The sequence below is a fragment of the Erpetoichthys calabaricus genome, chromosome 1, assembly GCF_900747795.2.
Source record: "Erpetoichthys calabaricus chromosome 1, fErpCal1.3, whole genome shotgun sequence".
NCBI classification, from domain to species: Eukaryota; Metazoa; Chordata; class Cladistia; order Polypteriformes; family Polypteridae; genus Erpetoichthys; species Erpetoichthys calabaricus.
The window spans coordinates 328,428,664-328,454,185 of record NC_041394.2 but is presented as its reverse complement, the minus strand read 5'-3'; the positions used below and the strand labels follow the sequence as shown (position 1 = coordinate 328,454,185).

The window sequence follows — 25,522 nt, the reverse complement described above, 5'->3', positions numbered from 1 at the left end:
GGGCAACTTATATAACAGTAAAATGATTTTGATAAATGTTTATGCACCCAATGTTGATGATAACGAATTCATGCAAAATCTATTTGCATCCATTCCCAATGTGAACACTCATCCATATTACTAACCAAGAATGGTAAACCGGAAGGCACGGACCCAGGTACACGGCGATGGACGCAGGAGACATAGTGCGCAGGCGCCTACAGCCACCTACAGCGTGCCTATCATAAACAGCAAGCGAAGTCTGATCCACCGCGAACGAAGGAGTCATGGCTCAAGAACGAAAGAGCTCAACTAACGTAAATAAGAAATGAAGCAACAACGCGCCCATAGCTAATGACTAACGACACAGCCACACAAAAAAGAGGATTCTCCGCTGCACCCCAGAGTCAAACAGAAGAGGCTACGGAGGCCCCAAAGGTCCACAAAGATAGTACAGAAGGCACGGGAAAGTACGAAAGTCACAGGCGCCTACAACACGCTTCTGAACTAAACGTCCACACTACACAGCATGGTCCACGCGCTTCTAACACACCGCAAGCATAAACACGACATAGTACAGAAACCCCACAGATCCGGACTCCACAACATATGTGAATCACATTACAGTAATACAATATTAAGCACATTACAGTAATACAATATTGACAGTACAACCACAGAAAACACTGGCTAACCGAGAATGGTAAACCACGAGCCCACCTGGATAGAATCAATGAACGCAGGTGCCTACAACGCACGTCTGAAATGCTGCAAGCAAAGCAGGCAAGGCTCCAAAAAGAAAGAGCTCGACTGACGGAGATACAAACACGAGGCCGCCTGGATAAAACCAATAAACGCAGGCGCCTACAACACAGTTCTCAAATAACACAGACTTTACACATGGACAACTGTATGTAGCCCTCTCAAGAGAGTTCAGAACCCTACACGTCCATACTACACAGCATAGTCAAACCCGACATAGTACAGAAGGTGCAGGCACCTACAACGCGCTTCGGAAGCACCGCAAGCAAAAACCCGAGATAGTACAGAAGCCCTGAAGATCCGAACTCCACAGCATATGTGAATCACATTACAGTAATACAACACTATAAGTACTCACAGAAAACACAAACAGAAGAGGCTTCCGCTGCTTTTGTCATTTACATATATTACATAGACCTACAGATGTCGTGATGGTGAACATGATACATATGTAACAATTACCAAGACAGACAATAATCTGGACAGAGTCGGCCTTTACCTCTCTGAGTCTGTATTTTCGACAACTTTATGTAGCCTTCTGAAGAGTTCGGCATGCATGTGACGTTAACGTCAAGATTATAATAACTCCATACCAAGGAAAACTCATTCAAGGACAACACGCGCTCCTTACTACAAATGTGGTGTATGAAGATATCCTTTGTACGTCATCCACACCTTTACACTCCAATATATCTCATACATAGATCTGCGCAAACTCAAAGACATTCTATACTTACATAACATAACAATTACACTGCTATTGTCATTTACATATATTACATAGACCTACAGATGTCATGACGGTGAACATGATACAGATGTAACAATTACCAAGACACACAATAATCTCTTTCAAATCTATTTCAGGTTACCCAAGACCAGGGGTTGGCGAGCAAAGCGAGCAGGGGGCGGAGCCCCCTAGTAAAATTATAATGGCTGGGGACTTTAATTGTGTTTTAAATCCACTCTTAGATAGGACTCCTGTGACAGGGGGGATGACATCTAATACTGCAAAGATAATTACACAGTTTTTAAATGATCACAACTTATCAGACCCCTGGAGGTTTCTTAACCCAAACTCAAGAACATATTCGTTCTACTCACCAGTGCATTATAGCTACTCAAGAATTGATTATTTTTTTTATAGATAATAATTTCCTGCCTACAATTAAATCATGCAAATATGACACAATTGTTATCTCCGACCATGCCCCTCTGGTCTTGGAGCTAAAATCATTAAGCCCCTCACACTCACCTCACAAACTCTAAAGGCCTTCTTAAGAGGACAGATTTTTTCATATCTTTCCCACAGAAATAAATTAGAAACCAAGAAAGTGTCAGAGCTAAGAAGTGAAATTACTAGAATAGATGAAGAACAAGCCAGGCGTCCAAATGAAGTTCACCACAGGAAAAGGCATGCCCTGCATACAGAACTTAACATCTTAACAACTAAAGAAACTGAACAACTTATTTATAAGTCTAGACATCATTACTATGAACACGGAGAAAAAGCTAATAAGCTTTTAGCTCAACAAATTCACAAACAAGAAGTTCGCAATGCAATACCAGTAATCACCAACAAAAATGGAGAAGAAATCATTGACCATAAAAATATAATGCACACATTCAGAGATTATTATAAATCCTTATATTCTACTGAGCCCAAAGAAGACAACACACAATCTAATGCATTTCTGGATACATCACAGATACCACAAATAGATGCTTTAAGTGCTGAGGAACTGGATAAACCTCTAATGCTAACAGAATTACTAGATGCTATAAAGTCACTACAAAGCGGGAAATCAGCAGGCCCTGATGGTTACCATGTAGAATTTTATAAGAAATTCTCCACTCAGCTAGCTCCCCTCTTATTGACAACATTTACAGAAGCTAGAGACAACCAAATACTACCTCAAACATTTCGACAAGCATTAATCACCTTCTTTCCTAAACAAAATAAGGACTTGTTACAATGTGCATCATACAGACCAATTTCACTCCTGAATAATGATGTTAAGATACTCTCAAAAATTCTAGCTAGAAGGATGGAGAAAGTGCTGCCCTCGGTAATATCACAGGATCAAACTGGATTTATTAAAGTCCGACACCTATCTTCCAATCTCCGACGCTTGTTTAATGTTATATATTCACCAGCAAAATCAAACACCCCAGAGATATTACTATCATTAGACGCAGAAAAAGCATTTGATATGATTGAATGGAACTACCTTTTCACCTCATTGGAGAAATTTGAGTTTGGCCCGAATATTTGTGCATGGATCAAACTACTGTATACCAATCCAGAAGCTTCAGTTTGTATTAATAACATTTGCTCAGACTACTTTAAACTAGAACGTGGTACCAGACAAGGATGTCCCTTGTCGCCACTGTTGTTTGCAATCGCTATTGAACCACTGGCGGTTCACTGCCGAAATTCTTATCATATAAAGGGGATTGTCAGAGAAGGACTGGAACAGAAAATTTCTCTATATGCAGATGATATGGTCTTAAATATATCAGACCCAGAAAACACTGTTTCTGCAGTTTTAACAGCACTAACAGAATTTCAGAAGATATCTGGTCTTAGAATTAATCTGAATAAAAATATACTCTTTCCAGTGAATTCACAAGCATATACTATCAGATTGGACACCCTACCTTTTACCATAGCAGATCAGTTTAAATACCTAGGGGTAAATATCACAAGTAAACATAAAGCTCTTTATCAACAAAATTTTGCCGTCTGTATGGAAAAAATGAAGCAAGACTTGCATAGATGGTCAACCCTTCATCTCACTCTAGCCGGAAGAATTAACATTGTTAAGATGAATATCCTTCCTAAACTTCTCTTTTTATTTCAAAACATTCCAATATATATCAATAAATCATTTTTTAAACAGTTAGATTCAACAATAATCTCATTCATTTGGAACTCAAAACACCCACGTATCCGAAGAGTGACCCTTCAAAGACCTCAGGCAGAAGGTGGCATGGCTTTACCTAATTTTCAGTTTTATTACTGGGCAGCAAACATACAAGCCATAAAAACCTGGACACAAATAAATGAACATACACAGGCTTGGTCCGCAATAGAAGTAAAATCCTGTAGTACTTCTTTATACTCCCTGCTCTGCTCTCCAATAAATGCAAGTTATCGCAAATATACTAATAACCCAATTGTGCTTCACTCACTCAGAATATGGAACCAAATTAGAAAGCATTTTAAGATGGAAAATCTTTTATCAGTAAAACCTCTGCAAGAGAACCACCTCTTTCAACCTTCACAAGTATATCCAGTTTTTAAAACCTGGAAAAGTTTTGGGATTAAAATGCTCAGAGATCTTTATATAGACAACAGATTTACATCTTTTGAACAATTACGTTCAAAATTCAACCTCCCAGCTACACATTTCTTTCACTATCTTCAAATTAGAAATTTTGTTAAACAGAAACTGCCCGATTTTCCCCACCTCGCACCCTCCACAATGCTGGAAAAAATACTGCTCAATTTTGAGGAATTAAACACCATTTCCGCATTATATAAAATCTTATTAGAGTCCCTACCTTTCAAAGACCCAAGAGGACATTGGGAAGAAGATCTCTTAATCAATATATCAGAAAAGGAGTGGAAGGTAGCAAAGCAGAGAATTCACTCGAGTTCCATATGCGCAAAGCATAGGATTATTCAACTAAAAATGATATATCGAGCTCATCTGTCTCGCTTAAAACTGTCCAAAATGTTTCCAGGGCAAGATCCAACCTGCGAACGCTGCAACCAAGCTCCTGCCTCACTGGGTCACATGTTCTGGGCCTGCACCAAACTAACATCATTTTGGACCAAAATTTTTAAGTGCCTTTCAGACAGCCTTGGTATCACAATCCCTCCTAACCCACTAACAGCTGTGTTCGGTGTTCTTCCAGATGGACTTGAATTGGAGAAGGACAAGCAAACGGTGATTGCATTCACTACACTTTTGGCACGCAGACTTATTTTGTTAAATTGGAAGAATCCTTAGTCTACATATATATTTATTTCTCCCTTTCTTTTGTTTATTGTTGCCTTATTAAAAAGCCCTAAGCAATTTTCCTTCGGCTAAGCTCTCCTTCTCAGGGGTGGGGTTTGATTTGTCTTCAATTTTGTTGGGTTATAAATTGATCTATTTGTATGGAATGATTACAATGAAAATTAATAAAATAAAAATAAAAATAAAAAAAAAAGATCTGAAAACAAAGATTGTTCAGTATCATGGTTTAGGGGAAGGATACAAAAAGCTATCTCAGAGGTTTAAACTGTCAGTTTCAACTGTAAAGAATAGGGTGTTGTACCATGTTAGCCATTATGAATGTAGAGAAAAGCCAAGCAAAATGACACCTTTTATTGGCTAACTGAAAAGATTACAATATGCAAGCTTTCGAGGCAACTCAGGCCCCTTCTTCAGGCAAGATGTAATACAGAAACTGGAGTTTCCTATGTTTATATACACACTCTAGGACAAGAAACAACATTGGTAAATATTTAAATGAGAAATTTTGAATGTAAAAAATTAATAGATTCATTCAGGCTAGGGTTAATTTAACAAGAGAGAAACTGTAAGGAACTGTAAGGAATGCAATCAGGAAATGGAAGGCCACAGGCACAGTTGCTGTTAAACCCAGCAGGTCTGGCAGGCCAAGAAAAATACAGGAGTGGCATATGTGCAGGATTGTGAGAATGGTTACAGACAACCCACAGATCACCTCCAAAGACCTGCAAGAACATCTTGCTGCAGATGGTGTATCTGTACATCGTTCTACAATTCAGCACAATTTGCACAAACAACATCTGTATGGCAGGGTGATGAGAAAGAAGCCCTTTCTGCACTTGCGCCACAAACAGAGTCGCTTGTTGTATGCAAATGCTCATTTAGACAAGCCAGATTCATTTTGAAACAAAGTGCTTTGGACTGATGAGACAAAAATTGAGTTATCTGGTCATAACAAAAAGCGCTTTGCATGGCAGAAGAAGAACACCGCATTCCAAGAGAAACTCCTGCTACCTACTGTCAAATTTGGTGGAGGTTCCATCATGCTGTGGCGCTGTGTGGCTAGTTCAGGGACTGGGGCCCTTGTTAAAGTCGAGGGTCGGATGAATTCAACCCAATATCAATAGTACTAGGGTGTTGTACCGTGTTAGCCATTATGAATGTAGAGAAAAGCCAAGCAAAATGACACCTTTTATTGGCTAACTAAAAAGACTACAATATGCAAGCTTTTGAGGTAACTCAGGCCCCTTCTTTAGGCAAGATGTAATCACTTGCCTGAAGAAGGGGCCTGAGTTGCCTCGAAAGCTTGCATATTGTAATCTTTTTAGTTAGCCAATAAAAGGTGTCATTTTGCTTGGCTTTTCTCTACAACCTAATATCAACAAATTCTTCAGGATAATTTTCAAGTATCAGTCAAAAAGTTGAAGTTCCGTAGGTGTTGGATATTCCAACAAGACAATGACCCAAAACACAGTTCAAAATCTACAAAGGCATTCATGCAGAGGGAGAAGTACAATGTTCTGGAGTGGCAGTTACAGTCCCCTGACTTGAATATCATCAAAAATCTATGGGATGATTTGAAACAGGCTGTCCATGCTTGGCAGCCATCAGATTTAACTGAACTGGAGAGATTTTGTATGGAAGAATGGTCACAAATACCTCCATCCAGAATCCAGACACTCATCAAAGGCTATAGGAGGACAGCGTCTAGAGGTTGTTATATTTGCAAAAGGAGGCTCAACTAAGTATTGATGGCATATCTCTGTTGGGGTGCCCAAATTTATGCACCTGTCTAATTTTGTTATGATGTGTATTGCATATTTTCTGTTAATCCAATAAACTTAATGTCACTGCTGAAATACTTCTGTTTCCATAAGGCATGTCATTTATTGAAAGGAAGTTGCTACTATGAAAGCTCAGCCAATGATAAACAAAAATCCAAAGAATTAAGAGGGGTTCCCAAACTTTTTCATATGACTGTATTTGGTGGCTGGCTGAGTTAAGGTGATCCTCTTCCAGAAAGAGTGAACTTTCCTTGCTTGCCTCTTGGCTTATTTCGGGAGGCCTCATATGTTGCCTTTGTGAAAACTTTAAGTCTGACAGTATTATATCTGGTACCTTTGTATCAATCAGTAAAATACTATATAGTTCTACATGTTAGCTTACTACTGCTTGGTGCATCACTCACGTACATCCTGCCTGAAGAAGGGGCGTGAGTTGCCTGAAAAGCTTGCATATTGTAATCTTTTTAGTTAGCCAATAAAAGGTGTCCTTTTGCTTGACTTCTCACTACATTCATAATGGCTAACATGGTACAACACTCTAGTACTTGAGACGTGCCTAAATGTATGCATTCATGTAGATCAGCTCTGTATGACTGAATTTGTTATGTTTGTGTGGGCATTAAAGTAAATGTCAGCGCAGAAAATTTCACTTGCATCACGTCATCTTGGCTGCTGCCACAATAAGCACAGCTCACAACAATCAGTCAATCATCGGAAGTAATCATACCACAAAGTAAATTATGGAAGAGATTTCCAAAATAACAGCTCCACTACTGTCTGAATCTGTCTGAAATGAGCATTTCATTGGAAATGATTTATTATTCATTTGCAGTTTCACTTCATTTTCTACTTTCATTAATTTAAAGTGATGCAAATTGTGTACTACGTTCAGTTGCTTGATTTGTACACCAGTTATTTATTCTTCAGTGTTACTGTACTAAGATGGGCGTACATCGCATAATTGTCTTTGTTAGTAGTTTTACATAAAAGGTTCGTCATTTTTCATTCATTCAGGATGATTAATAGAAAACTCAAGCAAAGCTTTTACTCAGAATGTAGTTTAAATGGAAGTAATTTGTAAATCATAAATATAAATTCTTAGATAAATGTGCTGTCAGTACAGCACACAGAGGGATATCCATGTCCCCTAACCTGGGTAAGTTTTTGCAGTTTGCTGACTCCTCTACAATAAATGACTCTCAAATCCTCAAGCATTATTACATGAGACAGGGTGAAGTAGTGACATGTCATCCAAAAACTTGTAAAAATGAGATTAGAGATCTTTGGGGTACCATGAGGGCCAACCCCATATATTCAAATAAAACGTGAATTAAAGTGCTATGAAAAATGTTAAAGTGACGTGAGTCTCCATCAGACTGATTCAAGGTGGCATTGCTTTCGGAGGTAAAGGAATGGGGTAGAAAGGGGCGGGTCCAGGTGGGTGGAAACAGGAAGTGATGTCAGAGGTGTCATTGTTGTCAACTCTACAGTTTGCAGAGAGAGGAAGAGAAAAGATATTAGTCGACAGCGCCCTCTGACTTTCTGGAGGAAGAGTACAATTATCTGAGCCTTTAAACTGTCCCATATTTGCATGCATGTGACAAACTCTGGTTAAATTACAGCTTGTGATGTCCTAGCAGTAGTCTGCAAGTATGCTTTTCTGAGCATAGTGAAAATTAACAGGTAAAAAATCAAAACAGATTGGAACCTTGTAGAGGTTTTTCCCTTTCATAATATGTAATGATTCTAATTAATATTTTTTGTTTGATTTGGTAAGCTGTGTAAATATTTAGATATTCTTCATGAATTTAATTAATTTATCTTGTTTTTTGCTACATAATGCTCTTTTCTTAAGGCAAACTCAGCATGCTTACACTGGTTTATAAGTGCAAAATGATTATCCCTATAGTTTATTTCATAGGACTGTTTGCACTCTATAACTTTTCATTGACCTGGCTGTTCCCAGTCCCCTGGCGATAACAATAAAATAAAATATCCCAGCAGGTAAAACAGGCTTAAAAAGTTCAAATGAAACAATTAATTCCATAAAGAAAAGCAAATAGAGTGTGGCATTTCATACCATACAACCTGGATCTGAAAAAAGATGAAGATCAAAAAAAGCACTCAAAATGCGTGCTTATTACAGGTAACACTTTTCTTATTAGTTGTACAAAGCATTTCGTGACTTGTTGCTCTGCATCTGATCATCATCTTGTCAGCCTTGTACTGGTAGTCAGTTTATTTTCTGACTTTATACAGCTCACTTCCTTATGTACCAAACAAGGTGTACTTTCTTCTTATCAATAGGGATTATAAATGTAATCCTTGTCATCCCATACCTTAGGCTTTCTTCTTGGACCTTTTCCATAGAAAAAAAAAACAAATTTCGTCTTTCTTCCTAATGTCTCCATATCTCAGAAACATCCTTTTGTTTCTTTGCAGAGACAGAAGGGAGTGATAGTGAAACACACAGGCATTCTAGACATAGTTTACACTATCAGAACACATGCAGGGGTTTGACGAAAAGTCGATGAGTCTTAACGATCCTCCTATTAAAGAGGGTCTACCTATAGCGTAACTGTGAGTGTTATCGACATTTAGAGCTTTTTTCCACCCTCTGCCCCAGAATGTCGACTTCAGTTGTTATCCGCCCTCAACCCCTTATGTCGACAAAAGTTGTCATCTGCCCTTAAAGAGTTATAGATATTGTAAAGACAATTATCACAAAATGCTAGGTGTTATAAATGCACAGCAAACAAAGTGAAACAACAGTAAATAAAACCATTAACAAAGCAAGTTACAGAAAATAAATGCCTTTCAAACAGTCTTTTATTTTTCTGTTTTCCTGCATCAATTTTTAGTTCCCATTACATCATTTTTTTCAATAGACAAAGTCAAAGTCTAGTTAGCGACTGCTGGTTTGGCACATCAAAATATGGTCATAACTGTGCAATTATAGTGATACGCTCTAAATAGGAAAGGTGCTCAATAAGGTATAGAGTGGGAAAGAATAGATAAAAAGAGAAAACAATATATAAATTGTGCCTAAAACAATTTGTGAAATCCATTTACAGTGGTGTGAAAAACTATTTGCCCCCTTCCTGATTTCTTATTCTTTTGCATGTTTGTCACACAAAATGTTTCTGATCATCAAACACATTTAACCATTAGTCAAATATAACACAAGTAAACACAAAATGCAGTTTGTAAATGGTGGTTTTTATTATTTAGGGAGAAAAAAAAATCCAAACCTACATGGCCCTGTGTGAAAAAGTAATTGCCCTCTGAACCTAATAACTGGTTGGGCCACCCTTAGCAGCAATAACTGCAATCAAGCGTTTGCGATAACTTGCAATGAGTCTTTTACAGCGCTCTGGAGGAATTTTGGCCCACTCATCTTTGCAAAATTGTTGTAATTCAGCTTTATTTGAGGGTTTTCTAGCATGAACCGCCTTTTTAAGGTCATGCCATAGCATCTCAATTGGATTCAGGTCAGGACTTTGACTAGGCCACTCCAAAGTCTTCATTTTGTTTTTCTTCAGCCATTCAGAGGTGGATTTGCTGGTGTGTTTTGGGTCATTGTCCTGTTGCAGCACCCAAGATCGCTTCAGCTTGAGTTGACGAACAGATGGCCGGACATTCTCCTTCAGGATTTTTTGGTAGACCGTAGAATTCATGGTTCCATCTATCACAGCAAGCCTTCCAGGTCCTGAAGCAGCAAAACAACCCCAGACCATCACACTACCACCACCATATTTTACTGTTGGTATGATGTTCTTTTTCTGAAATGCTGTGTTCCTTTTACGCCAGATGTAACGGGACATTTGCCTTCCAAAAAGTTCAACTTTTGTCTCATCAGTCCACAAGGTATTTTCCCAAAAGTCTTGGCAATCATTGAGATGTTTCTTAGCAAAATTGAGACGAGCCCTAATGTTCTTTTTGCTTAACAGTGGTTTGCGTCTTGGAAATCTGCCATGCAGGCCGTTTTTGCCCAGTCTCTTTCTTATGGTGGAGTCGTGAACACTGACCTTAATTGAGGCAAGTGAGGCCTGCAGTTCTTTAGACGTTGTCCTGGGGTCTTTTGTGACCTCTCGGATGAGTCGTCTCTGCGCTCTTGGGCTAATTTTGGTCGGCCGGCCACTCCTGGGAAGGTTCACCACTGTTCCATGTTTTTGCTATTTGTGGATAATGGCTCTCACTGTGGTTCGCTGGAGTCCCAAAGCTTTAGAAATGGCTTTATAACCTTTACCAGACTGATAGATCTCAATTACTTCTGTTCTCATTTGTTCCTGAATTTCTTTGGATCTTGGCATGATGTCTAGCTTTTGAGGTGCTTTTGGTCTACTTCTCTGTGTCAGGCAGCTCCTATTTAAGTGATTTCTTGATTGAAACAGGTGTGGCAGTAATCAGGCCTGGGGGTGGCTACGGAAATTGAACTCAGGTGTGATACACCACAATTAGGTTATTTTTTAACAAGGGGGCAATTACTTTTTCACACAGGGCCATGTAGGTTTGGATTTTTTTTCTCCCTAAATAATAAAAACCATCATTTAAAAACTGCATTTTGTGTTTACTTGTGTTATATTTGACTAATGGTTAAATGTGTTTGATGATCAGAAACATTTTGTGTGACAAACATGCAAAAGAATAAGAAATCAGGAAGGGGGCAAATAGTTTTTCACACCACTGTACATCTGCTCTGGTTAGTTTAGTTAATTTGATTTTGGAATTTAAGATTTTGAATGTGTTGCCTCTTGGGTATATTATGTGCTTTGCCTAGTGTTTTGAATTTCTAAACCTTGCCTGGTTATGATGGGAGGATGACCTCAATGCTCACATTTCATTACTTTTGCATTTTTTGACAGCCACCAATATTGCTAGACAAGGCATAGCAGAGCAGTCTTCTCCCTTTGGAAACCACGGACTTCCAAACCTGGCTATAGATGGGAAAAGAAGTGGCGTCTGGAATGACGGTACCTGCACCCACACCAGCAATGACTCTCCCTCCTGGTGGAGATTGAATCTGAAGGCCAGCCACGCCATCTCTGTGGTGGTGGTCTACAACAGACTGGACTGCTGTGACACGAGGTTGACGGGGGCTGAAGTCCGAGTTGGTGAAACACCTGATGTCGCAACACATGTCAAGTAAGAGATTTCAGCACATCCATAATTTATACAATATTAATGTTTAATTACATCCTAACAGGCTGTATGCATATAAAAACTGTTATATAATAGAGGATGCTTGGTAAATCTAAAGTAGAACATGTTTTTTCACAATCACGATATCATTTTATTTACCACAGACACTATTTTAGAACAAAAAAAATTATCACAGTGACAGTAGAGTATGTGTCTGTTGGAAGAATGAACATACAACTCTGAATCCCTTCTTGATTGGTAACTGCCGCCTTTATCGAAACAGAGAAAGAAGAAGTTATGCTGCTATGGACACTGGCTCTCATATGACTTTGTTCAGTCTTAGTTTTTTCTAGTAGCCTAACTCTAATTTGAAAAATGCATTGATTCAACTTGCTTTTTAAGCTGCCAATGGATTGGATATTCTCATGTAGGCTATGTATTTTGGGTCCTAGTAATGGTGTCCACAACATATTGGAATGAAATGATAGAAAACAGCAAGCATTGCTGGAAATGTCAAAAGCACTGGTATGTTTGGAATGGGAACATCACGATAAGCTGCGGTACTGACTGCACGAAGTGGCAGCACCTTAAAGTGGAATTTGAATCAAGTCCCAGTACAATAGAAAGATTTATTTTGACAAATACCTTACAAAAAAAGGCTTCTTTAATAAACGCAATCACATACAATTCTTCTCCTTCCACTCCTCCAGGCGAGTCCAACTCGCTGGGTTAGGTCAAGCGGCTTCTTTTATGTTGGATCCAGGAGTACGTCTGGTGCTATGGCATAGGCTGACAGAAGCACTTCTGGGTCAATCCATAGTCCCATAAAGTAGGGAGTGTAACTCGCTGCAGCTCCCCTGGAATCCGACAATGCTGCCCTGCAGGACTACAGTCTCAGTGTGCCTTGCGGGTACCATCACCTAGGGAGACTGCCACCTAGCATGTCAGGGGAGCATGTATTCCTGATAGTTTGTCTTTCCCTGACCTTTCACTACACTTGCCTTCGAGCTGGGTATTGTTCCTTGGTCCAACCCTGTCGGGATGCCAGTATACTCACTGCCACACTGGCATCTTCTAACTGTTGTCTGGCTGAGGCAGGACAAACTTCGGCCTGTTTTTTGAAGGACTGTCTCCTTGTCCTACCCCATCTGGGACACCTGCCCATACACACCATCAATCACAATATATAATCACAAAATGTTGTACCTTACTAAATAGCTGGTATTTGTGAAGTACTCTGTTAAGCACAAAATTAAGAGGATGAGGTTAAATTGTCCTTTGATATTAAAGGATAGCTACTGTAATGATAGGAAAAGATGCAGCTGTAGCTGTGAGGGAAGGGAAACATGGAGACATGCCTAAGAGGTATAGAAGTCTGAACCGATGTTCAGAAGGAGTGGTGAACTAAGATTTGGAACTGAGCAACTCCTAAAAAGTACACAGTAGGTTACAATGGCCTTTTGTCTTTTTTATATTATTTGCCTGGGGATAATGGAATGAACTTTGGACTGGCTGTTTAAAGGATTGTTTATTTTTCAGGACTGAACTTTTTATACATTTATAGTAATAAGTTCAATTGATTTCAAATATTACCTCCATCTGCGGTGGGCTGATGCCCTGCCTGGGGTTTGTTTCCTGCCTTACGCCCTTTGTTGGCTGGGATTGGCTCCAGCAGACCCCCATGACCCTGTATTAGGATATAGCGGGTTGGATAGTGGATGGATGGATATTGCCTCCATGGTGGCCACAAGATTCAACAATTTTTTAGATTTATGAAGTGACCTGTGCTAGTGTAAAATATTAATATTAAATTTAAAGAAAACCATAAAAAATAAAGAAAAAGAAGAAAAAAAAGTATGGAAGAATAATACAGTTGCTAATGATAAGATGTCTAATACAGATAACCACTAACTCACACAATCAGTCCAGTGTTTCCCACGTTGCTTGGAGTTTCTGTAGATAGATAGATAGATAGATAGATAGATAGATAGATAGATAGATAGATAGATAGATAGATAGATAGATAGATAGATAGATAGATAGATAGATAGATAGATAGATAGATAGATAGATAGATAGATAGATAGATAGATACTTTATTAATCCCAAGGGGAAATTCACATACTCCAGCAGCAGCATACTGATAAAGAACAATATTAAATTAAAGAGTGATAACAATGCAGGAAAAAACAATCAATAACTTTGTATAATGTTAACGTTTACCCCCCCCCGGGTGGAATTGAAGAGTCGCATAGTGTGGGGGAGGAACGATCTCCTCAGTCTGTCAGTGGAGCAGGACGGTGACAGCAGTCTGTCGCTGAAGCTGCTCTTTTGTCTGGAGATGACAGTGTTTAGTGGATGGAGTGGATTCTCCATAATTGATAGGAGCCTGCTGAGCGCCATGTTGAAATAGTTAGCTTAAAATTGTACTAAATAACATTTGGAAGATTATGAGTTATGATTTTACAAAGGCTATCACTGCAATTAAAATTATACAACTTTCCCCATTTAAACCAAGACACGAACAATGTATTTTGTAGTTGTAATACAAAACTAAGTAAGTAAATAAATAAAGGGATGTGTGATCTCTTGGCGTTTCTTATGCCATTAGCAGTCCATATGTGTAGGACAAGTTAATCAGTAGTACAGAATCTTGTTATTATTTTTAATGAAATGATATGGTGAAATATAATCAAAAAGAAACAGACCAAATTAGTGTTCAAATTTTCATTTTTTTCCCACAACATAATCAGTGGAGTGTATTATTCTAATAAGTACTGGCAATTTACATATTAAAATATTTGAAGGAGTGTTATATTAGTATAAATATTAAACCTAGCGATGAATTAGTATCACTAATATTTTTAAGCACCAAACCAAACAGTTAATTTATTACAAACATCATGTATAATATGTACAATATATGTAAACTAAGTTCAGCATTTTACATAGGGAGCAGGGCTGCATCTTCTTCTTGTTTATCTTTTCTCACTTTTATGAGGTGTCAATGAAAAGAATGGATCTTCTGTCACAAAGGTATTGGTTCAGGTTTTACAGCCGGATGTCCTTCCTCGGTATGGCCCTCTCTGTTTATCCAGACTTGGGATTGGCAGCAAGTTGGGCTGGTTAGATAAATACAGATGCTTTACGGCTGTCATTAGAGTGGAGCTGTAAAGCATCTGTATTTATCTAACTGTGTGATTGTTGTGTTATCAGTCTAGGCTGTATTACTGGCTAATATAGTGTAAATACTGTGAAAAGCAGACAGCACAAAATAAATTGTAGATACAACTACAAATATTACACTGAACAACAAAAATATTGGGTTCCTGAACACGGTTGGGTGTCTCTTATGGATTTTGGCCTTTAAAATGTTCCTATTACACATCATATTACTAAGTAATCCTCAACACAAAATTTAGAGTCATAATTCAGTCAACCCAAGACAAGAAAGTGAAGCCTAATAAAAGACAGAAGCACAAAGGGAGCTGAAGACCACAGTTGAAAGCCACTAATGCCACAGCAGTGATGCTGTGGCAGTAGGTGTCATAAATCGCCCCCAGGTATCTGTGGCCTTAATGAGCAAATCATCTGAAGGCTACACACTAATTAGAGACTTCACAAAATTATATACAAACAAAGCAAAAGGCAGAGAGACTGGGAGAAAACAACAAACATGAAGAAAACAAGGCAAGGAAACAAATAAGCAAAATTACAAAAACAAAATTAAAAACACATTTGAATATATAACAGAAAGAGATTTTTTAAGTGTCCATTATATGCTCAATGTTATTTCTTACTTTGGAAACTTTTGCTTTTTATATTATCTGATTGTATCTTTGTTATAGGCGCTTCAAGCCTGTTTCTGCCTAAGTGGCCATAACCATTGGCCCTGCAGTGTTCTCTGTCTCTTTGGATGTTTATTCATGGGCAACATGAACAAACCAGTTTAGAGATGGTGTGTGAAGGCTAAGAGCCCCTTATTCTCAACATAAAAATGAGCACTGCCTTTTTTTCTCTTTAAATATTGTGTATTTCTAGTTCAAATGTTCCCCCTTCAAGTCTCAGCTGTGCAAACCATAAAAGAGGCATGACAAGTCCAGTGCCATTTTCTAACTTGAAAAAAAAGGGCAGATCAAAGAATTAAGCACAGAAAATAATGCTGAGAAGAAAAAAAAGAGGCTGAGTGGAATTTTCATCTTCACTTACCACTGAGGGGGACCACTTGATGGAGTTAAAGTTGAAATAGCCATCATGAAAGTCTTGTGTTTCATGGAAATGAAGCCAGTGTTTGAAGCTTGTCTCTGTATGAGATCTTTTAAAGAAGAACGGGTTTCTCCTGGTGCACATTTCTGTGTTCATTATAAATTAATATATTTAAGTTATATATCAGCAAAACTCAGTCAAACTGGATGATGAGTAAAATCATTTACTAAATACAACATACTAATAATATTGATAAGCAGATTATTCCAGATTGAGGGTTTTATAAACCTCATCTCTCATCTCATGTTTGTTTTGCATTTTGCCCTTTTGACTCCTGATATCAACGCCACAGTTTTTGACTTTTCATTTTGTTTTTAGATTTTCATTTTTATACCAGACTTCCTATTAATCACCTGGACACATATTCTTAATTAACTTACCTCAGGTCACCTCCTAGTGTCCATTTTCAGAAACCCTTGTTTTTAACTGTTTCTACTTGATTGAGAACAAACATGAGTGACACCAAGATGATGAGGGATTTTCACAAAATTTGGCAGCTGCAAAAAAAGCAGAGAGGTCTTCTAGAGCAGATAACCCACCTTCATTTCAGAACAGCTCACTGCAGAACTGAACCATTTCCAACAGTTCTTTGAGGCAGAAGCTGTTTTCTTCATCTTTTTTTTTGAGGAGGCTTCTACTAAAGAGCCACAGATTTCCCCCCATCCTATGGGGATCCAGCTTCCTGCAGGGCTTTCCTAAAAGAATGCTGATTAATTTTTGGCACGCAGGCAAACTGTTAGGCCTCTGGGTGGGCAAAAATAATGATAAATTCTTTGCTTGTAGGGAATCCTCTTGAGGAGTGTTGGCTCTTTATGACAACAAATGTTCCTGTTGTTATAACTGATTGCTATGAATACCTCTTTACTTTTATTGTCCTTCTTCAGAAGAACACACGGACACAGTTGGAAACATGCTAGAGGGAAATTTCGCACAACCATTAGGATGTTTTTCTTTACACAGAGGACCACAGACACTTGAAATAAGCTACCAAGTATTATGGTTGACGGTAGGACTTTTAAAACTGAACTTGATGTCATCTTTAAAGAATTAAGTGGATAGAACTGGCGAGCTTGTTGGACTGAATCATATGTTCTTGTCCAGATTGTTTTAATGTTCTACCGTTCACTTACTATGTTGGACACATTGAATTCCAACTAAAAAAGTTATAAACAGTCAGCATGACAAGTGATGGAAAACATGGCAAACAACTCTTTGAAGTGTTTGAAAGCTGTTTGAAATTCAGATGTCCAGCTTCATCTTTGGCTCTGGACATTCCAGTCCCTGAGCTCTAAATCTGAAATTCCATGCTCTTGTTTATTCTTATTCAGCCTTTACATCCCTCATTCTTTGTGCATCTTGCTGCCTTTGTTCCACGGACATTCCAGCTCTTTTGTGGACACTGGATAACATTACAACCAAGCATGGATGCCAGATGCCAGATGCTGGATGTCGGATGTTTCAAGTATATATATCTCTGAATCCCAAAGCGTCCACTTGACTCCAATGGGCAGTCCAAGTAGGTGGAGTTGACTCTAATGAACACCAATGGAGTGTAGCTGTAGACCTCCAAAGCTCTGCCCTTTTATACTGTGGTTAAGATTAAGGTTGTGGTAGGGTTATCTGACTCAAATAATCTCAAATACTGCCAAGTAAGTTAGTTCCACCTACTTGTTATCATTGTCTTCTTATAACTTTTTTTTTTTATGAGAAATCTGCTGACTATTATTTGTTTTATTTTGTTTATTATTTTAATTTAAACTTTAATAAACCATTAATCACAAACAACATTTAATTCTGCACCACATTATCATTTAAGGAATGTAGCTCAAAGTGCACTACAAGATGTCAAAGAGATAGATAGAAGAAAAGAAAAGCAAATTAAATTAGGAAATAATAATAACAATAACAATAACAATAATAATAATAATAATAATAATAATAATAATAATAATAATAATGCCCAGGTGAATAGATAGAAATATAACTGGAGCAATTACCACATTCAAATTCTTAAAGAAAGGTTGCTAACAATGAGCAAACCCAACAAATCATTCTTCTTGCTTTAAAAAATTTAAGCTATAAGAAATCTGATATTGTGAAAACTTTTGGAAGTTGCACTTTCCTAATGTCACAAATAAATTGTTCTGTCTTATTTTTATTTAACTTCTGTAATAGGTTTAAAGTGATCACCAAGATTCTTTAGAGAGAGAGTTTTCAGCATGGCTCAGAATAGATTGCCCCAAATATCCTGTACCTTAAAATGCAAAATGCATTATTCCATGTGTCCCCTTCTTAAATGTGAATGAGGTTATACCCACTTTATAAATTCAAATTAGTCTAAACTGTAGACCAAGTTGCTAATATTAACAGTAGTTGTATTTTGTTGTTCTTCTACTTCTTTCGGCTGCTCCCGCTAGGGGTTGCCACAGCTGATTGTCTTCTTCCATATCTTTCTGTCTTCTCCATCTTGTTCTGTTACACCCATCACCTGCATGTCCTCTCTCACCTCATCCATAAACCTTCACTTAGGCCTTCCACTTGTCCTCTCGTCTGGCAGCTCTATCTGTAACATCCTTCTCGCAATATTTTTTTCATGGTAGATGCTTTACTATATATATCATATATGTATTCATTAATTATGATATAATGTGTGTATGCATATTGTGGTCTGTCAGGTTAGTTAACATAATAACTCCTTCCATCCTTCCACTTTCATTCATCTCTTCTTCTGATGAGTATTGTCCTCTTCCTCCCCCAAGTGCAACATGCCCTGATGAGACAATGGGCTCCTTTTCAAGCCAGACCCAGGAGAACTTCTGGCACTTCAGTGTTATACCCAAGTAACACTTCCTGGTAGAGAAGAACCTCTACAAGACAGTGGAGCTCCCTCCAGCAGCACCCAAGGACCCCAACAGGGCAGCCCATTAGAACTATAACTCCCACAAAACCCTGTGGGTTTCCAAATAAGATCTAAAGCATATGGATGCTGTCACTAAGAATATTACGAGAATACGTGGCCCTGGGAGGCAGCCATCCACAGTCCACAAACATTGTACTAGTCTTCCGACTGGAAAAGGAAATACCAACCATCCTGGCCAGAATGCCTGCACACCCCTGTCCTGCATAACAATATATGTATATACTTACATGTGCTATTTTTTTCGTGTTTATGCTTCAACATGTGTATGTTTCTTTTTTGAAGTTTCTTATTTGCATACTATATTTTGTGGCGGACAGCTGGGTCCCATGCCCGGCAGGGATGCCCCTTCTGCATCTGTTCCGGGGGAGCAACCATGGGCAGCTCAATACCTCCCCCAGGACGCTTGGTGGCAGCCTCCCTGGCGGACGGTGATCCCCAGCCTGTCGCATGGCTCCATGGGAGATGGAGTCCTCCACAGCCTGGTTGGAGGCTCAGATGGCCGCTAGGGGGAGCTGCATGGAGTCAACAGCCCGGCTGGATGAATCTTCAGCCCCACCCGGAAGTGCAATTAGGACCAGATGGTCAAGCACCTGGACCGCTTCCGGGTGGGCTATAAAAAGGGCCAGCCACCACCACTCAGGGAGCCAGAGTTGGGAGGAAGGAGACGAAGCTTGAGGAGGAGTGGTGGTAAAAGGGAGAAACTGTTGGTGATGTAGTAATTGTGCTTGTGGACGGTGTATTGCCTGTGGGTCACGGGGAAGACGTGCGCCCACGGGTGAAGAAAAATAAAAAGTCTTTGTGCATTTTATACATGCCTCCGTGTCTATCTGTGTCGGGTCGGGCACCTATATGGCACCTTTGTTACAATTTGTATAGCACACACATAGAACACTGGACAGATGATTAGAAAGAGTGCTTAATAAGAGAAAATTGTATATGAGGATCCAAAAGTGGGACCCAAAGTTGTGAGTATGGAGCAGTTCTCTGTCAGCTGAAGCCCAGCCCCAGCCCCTAAGTGTAAGATACTGTGGCTTAATGTCTAAACATTGGACTGTAAACTAGAAAGCTGTCAGTTCAATCCCACCTTCTCATGCTCTGTGTGGCCCTGATGAAGGTCACAATCTGACTCTCTGGAATGTACAATATATAGGACCATTAAACCTCTGCACTCTTATCATATTTATACGTCTGTAGAACGAACACTCATTGAACAAATATTTCTTGTGCCGAACTTTATATTTATGAAAAGAAAAGTGTACTTTATAGTATTTGAATATTCTTCTATTTTTTTTGTAGTCAATTTTTCATTGATTTCAAAAACAAATAATAAGCAAAAAGGAAAAAGACATTTTCATTTATAGATTTTGAGCAACAACACCGGCACCCCACCCAAAACCCACCCTGGAGCTATTACGAAAGTGGATTAAATTAGAATTGATAAAACACACAGATTACTCAACTATTGTGATTGCTTCCAGAAGACCTTAAGAAATGATTTGCCTTTTGATGTCATTTTTAGAAAACGGCTGCTCTTCTCATGGCTTTCAGAACTTAGGAAGGTTTTGTCTCCCTTTTCAGGCCGTGGATGTGTGCTGCTGTACTTCATATGTAATGTAATTCAGTTCAGCCTTACGAGGAAGAACGCAAAGAATGAAGATAATAAAATAGTGATATCAGAATACAAAAAATCTGGTAGAACAAATCTGTAAAACTAAAATGAAAGATAAAAACCAAAAAGAAATCTACAAATGTAATGCAAATGCATTTATTGACCCATTGTAGCTGTTCACCAGTGCTCTTAGAACGTCTGCCGCATTGAAGCGGTGATGATCCCCAAATGGGTCATGATTGTCACACCTAGATGTTACCTAATTTCATGTCTTTAGTGGACTCTTGCACATACGAGGGAGGTTCAACAAAAGTCTCCACACTTTAGTATTTTTGTTGGAAGCAGTGAAGGCGGGAGGAGTAGTAATTGGGCATTAAAAAGTTGGCACAATGCTGAGAAAATTGCATGGCAAACGAAGGTGGCTATGTAGAAAAATGATGAATTTGTTTTTGAAATTCTAAATAAATAGAGTTAAAAAAAAGTGCGGAAACTTTTTGAACGTCCCTCATATATTGCCAGTGCTGCACAGTGCATCTCACCCAATGTTAAATAATGTAAAAATGGAATTTTGGAACTTGTTATGTTCAAGTTTGATATTCTAAAATGGCAACATGTTGTTGCTCAATGTAACGATCTTTAGTTTATGGAGGCTACTACAGTTATTACATTTTTTAATATAATCAATCTGTTGTTTCTTAGACCAGTAGATTTAATTCATTGACCAAATATGTCATGAGTTCCAATCTCTTATTCTCTGGAAATTTATTTATTTTTTACTGATACTGAGTTTTTGAGGCTCTGATCGGGGCACTCGAGAGACTGAGAGAGGAGTCTGAGTGTCTGGGCTTGTGAATGTCCTCATAAAAACCAAGATCCAGGCCTTTAATGACCTCTTGGGCGCAGCCATCAGCAGTGTGTCTGTCTGCGGAGAGAGTGTTGACCTTGTCGAGAGGTTTACTTACCTTGGCAGTGACATTCATGTCTCTGGTGACTCTTCCTATGAAGTCAGTAGATGGATTGGGAGAGCATGGTGGGGTAATGAGGTCACTGGAAAGGGGTGTGCGGTGTTCCCGATATCTGTGCAAAAGGACGAAGGTCCAAGTCTTTAGAGTCCTGGTGCTCCCTGTCTTGCTATACGGTTGTGATCCAGTGACCTGAGATGAAGACCGGACTCCTTTGGTACTGTGTCTTTTCGGAGAATCCTTTGGTACCGTTGGTTTGACTTTGTGACGAATGAGCGGTCGCTCATGGAGCCCCGAATGAAGCACATTAGCTGCATTGTGAGGGAGCGTCAGTTACGGCACTACGGCCATGTGGCGCGTTTCCAGGGTGATCCAGCTTGTAAGATCCTCATTGTTGGGGACCCGAGTGGCTGGACCAGGCCAAGGGGTCATTTCTGGAGAGTGGGACTGGACTGCGTGTCTGCCTGGGGGGTTGCAAACCGGGATCCCGAGTTGTTTCATCGTGTAGTGGGTACGGCAACACACTGTACCAGTGCATGCTCCCCAACTTGACTTGACTTGCCTTGATTTGATTTACTTTTCAGTTTATTATTTTTATTGATATTCTGGCAGTTCCATTTTGCATTCTATTTGTTGCCTCCATTTTCTCATAATTTTGCGCAGCCATGGCTGTACTGTTTACATGTTGCTAGTCACATGACATGGAGGTCATTTGACAGATTGTGTCCAGATTGCTCCCAACCAGTTGAAGATGCCAACTTTTCAGAAACCATATCTAAGTTTTATAATAATAATAATAATAATTCATTACATTTATATAGCGCTTTTCTCAGTACTCAAAGCGCTATCCACACAGGGAGGAACCAGGAAGCGAACCCACAATCTTCCACAGTCTCCTTACTGCAAAGCAGCAGCACTACCACTGCGCCACCTGTGAATGAATAAAAACCTATTATGAAATAAATTTTGGATGGCAATTTTTTTTCAAAACAAGATTCAATGTTTTAATAGCTTTGGTAATCAGTGCTTCTTGTTTTAATTTCCTGGTATCTAACTCCTTGCTTGTTCTTCTACTACAATTTCATGTGATCATTTAGTTACTCATCTTCTGCTCATTTTTTACAAGATAACAATCTTTTGTTCTTACACTTTGAGATGATCTTCTCTTCCAGATGTGGCACAATTGAGGCAACTTCTCCTGGGTCTGTTCACACCATCTGCTGTAATGGAAAGAGAGGTCAGTTTGTCAGTGTTGTCCTGCCAAATCAGCCTCAGCATCTGACACTCTGTGAAGTGGAGGTCTATGGAGAAGAAATGGTCTCACCCTGCACACCTGCGTTAAATGGTAATACGGTGTTTGTTCTCCTTGCATGTAATGACTGATTCTTTAAATGAAAAAATTGAAGACAAGAAGCAATGATTTACAGTGATAAGGTTTTGTGTTACTTCTTAATTAAAAAAAATATATATACTTCTCTAGATTATTAATTTGTAAAGTTTATATTTGCATTTTACATGTAAACTTGTTACAGCTCTCTGAGACTGTATTCAGTGAAGAGCATTATACAAAAATGAGCTGAGATAATTTCTATAAAACAAAAGTGGTGGGCCAGAGGTTTATGTAAAATTGTATTCTGATTGCAAGAATTTTCACAAAAGTATGGCTAGGTGTCCAGCAAAAGTTGCGAAACAGACACAGGAAGGGTAATGTTTAGTTCCTGTCAGGGGGACATCCCAGTTTCCCTTGCAAGCAGGATGATACCCACCTTATAGCCAATCAAAAAGGGTGAGCTGGTTATGATAACTCTTCCACCTTCAACCCCACCACTCATCAAGGGGGTGGCTGCGTCATTCAATAGACTCTAGCTACAGACCTCAAGAGCTTCACTTTATATTACATGTCAATGATAACACCTGGTTACACTGTAATTAAGATTGGGGGTGGGGGTGGGTGCACCTCTGAGTAGCTGAAAGGAGAGATTTGGTGTTGCCACCAGGAAGAGTGTCTTGTATCGTCCTGTGGTTTACTGGGAGTTAGATGTGGGTCCCCCTTGTTCCACTGACGTAAACTGACCTTTCCAGTGTCAATACTTTGTGATCATTTTGCAGCTTTCTGGGTGACAGACACTTTGACTTAGGAATACCTGAGAGGCAATAGGAATACTAACAAGCTTTTATAACTGACTTGTGCATGTTTAACAAATTTTCTATCATTTTTACAGCAGTCAATATTGCTAGACAAGGCATAGCAGAGCAGTCTTCTCCCTTTGGAAACATCGGACTTCCAAGCCAGGCTATAGATGGGAAAAGAAGTGGCGTCTGGAATGACGGTACCTGCACCCACACCAGCAATGACTCTCCCTCCTGGTGGAGATTGAATCTGAAGGCCAGCTACACCATCTCCACTGTGGTGGTCTACAACAGACTGGACTGCTGTGACACCAGGCTGACGGGGGCTGAAGTTCGAGTTGGTGACTCACCTGATGTCTCAAAGCATGTCAGGTAGGTGCCTCCATTGTTCATGTATTGTAGCATTTCCTGCTGAACCTGATCTTAATCTGCCATACATGTTTGAATGTAATGAGTTTAACAGATTGGATTTCTCCTGACTGGCTACTTTGAATTAAAATTTAATTTTTTTTATTTTTTATCAGCTGATCTTATTTGGGCTGCTAGTTGTGTGCATTCCCTGTGTCATGTGGTCTCTTCAAACATAACCTGTGTGGAGTGAGGCAGCGTAATTCAGTTTATTGAACAGGTTCTGACAGCTAGGAGCACTCCTTAATGAATGGCTAAACCATAAAGCTCAAGACTGTTACTTCCACAACATGGTAACACTTTAGTTTGGGTCGTGCAAAAGTGCATCTATTACTCATTTACTATTACGTAAAAATACATTAACATACACTTCTTTGGGGTTTCATAATATTTACAAAGCATCAGTGAAGTGTTTACTCATCTCTGCAATGTCACCTACTAACAAATCTTCACTTTGGTGTTCTCTGAGGCAACTTAACTGAGAGACATTTCTCTTGATATCCATATTACTAACCGAGAATGGTAAACCGGATATGGACGCAGGAGACATAGTGCGCAGGCGCCACACAAAGCCCCCCTCCCCAGAGTGAAACGGGAGAGACTACGAACCATCTGACATGCCGCAAGCAGGATAAAGCGAGGTCAGAAATAAAAGACAGAGTAGGAAACAAAGTAAAACGTCATAAAGAGGTTAAAGAACGGGGCCAAACACATGGAGAGCAGGTTACAGGAGTCAGACCCACGCCCCAGAGTGAAACGGGACAGACTACAGAGTACACATACTAACATAAATAAGAAATGAGGCAACGCGCCCATAAACTCAAAAACGAAACAACGCAATTCACCAAGATCGCAGGAATAATGGCTCAAAAACAACACAGCTCAACTAACGCGCGATCCACCGAGAACGAAGGAGTTACGGCTCAAAAACGAAACAGCTCCACTAACAGAAATAAGAAATGAGGCAACCACGCCCATAGGCAATGACATCACCACACAAAACACAGGAGTCAGCCCCTCGACCCAGAGTGAAATGGTACAGACTATGGACTCCACAAAGGTTGACAAATCAAGCCCGAGATAGTACGGAAACCGAATTGCAGTACGGAAATGAAACGGGACAGACTACGGACTACACAAAGGTTCACAAATCAAGCCCGAGATAGTACGGAAAACATATTGTACTACGGAAATCGCCAGATACTACGAAAGGCGTATTCGCCTACAACGCGCAACTGAAATAAACGTACACACTACACAGCACAATAAACGCACTTCTAAAAAAACCGCAAACAAACACCCGACATCATACAGAAACCCCACAAATACGGACAATACAACATATTTGAATCACATTATCCCCGCCCCAGAGTGAAACGGGACAGACTACGGAGTCCACATAGGTTCACAAATCAAGCCCGAGATAGTACGGAAAACGAATTGTAGTACGGAAATCGCCAGATACTACGAAAGGCGTATTCGCCTACAACGCACAACTGAAATAAACGTCCACACTACACAGCAGCATCCACGCA

At 39.4% G+C, this 25,522-nt stretch overlaps 1 protein-coding gene across 7 annotated transcripts in view; it reads left to right on the top strand.

Annotated features, from left to right (window-relative positions):
* LOC114666204 (uncharacterized) overlaps positions 1–25,522 on the top strand; it is a 196,368-nt gene that overhangs the window by 5,643 nt on the left and 165,203 nt on the right. For 4 of the 7 annotated variants that reach the window (XM_051925032.1, XM_051925017.1, XM_051925010.1 and 1 more), the window contains exons 2-4: positions 11,416–11,695; positions 22,622–22,794; positions 23,672–23,951. In XM_051925032.1, the coding sequence (XP_051780992.1) occupies positions 11,416–11,695; positions 22,622–22,794; positions 23,672–23,951 (733 nt within the window). The remainder of the gene's footprint in view (positions 1–11,415; positions 11,696–22,621; positions 22,795–23,671; positions 23,952–25,522) is intronic. The other 3 variants (XM_051925011.1, XM_051925029.1, XM_051925020.1) reach the window with 3 other exon arrangements.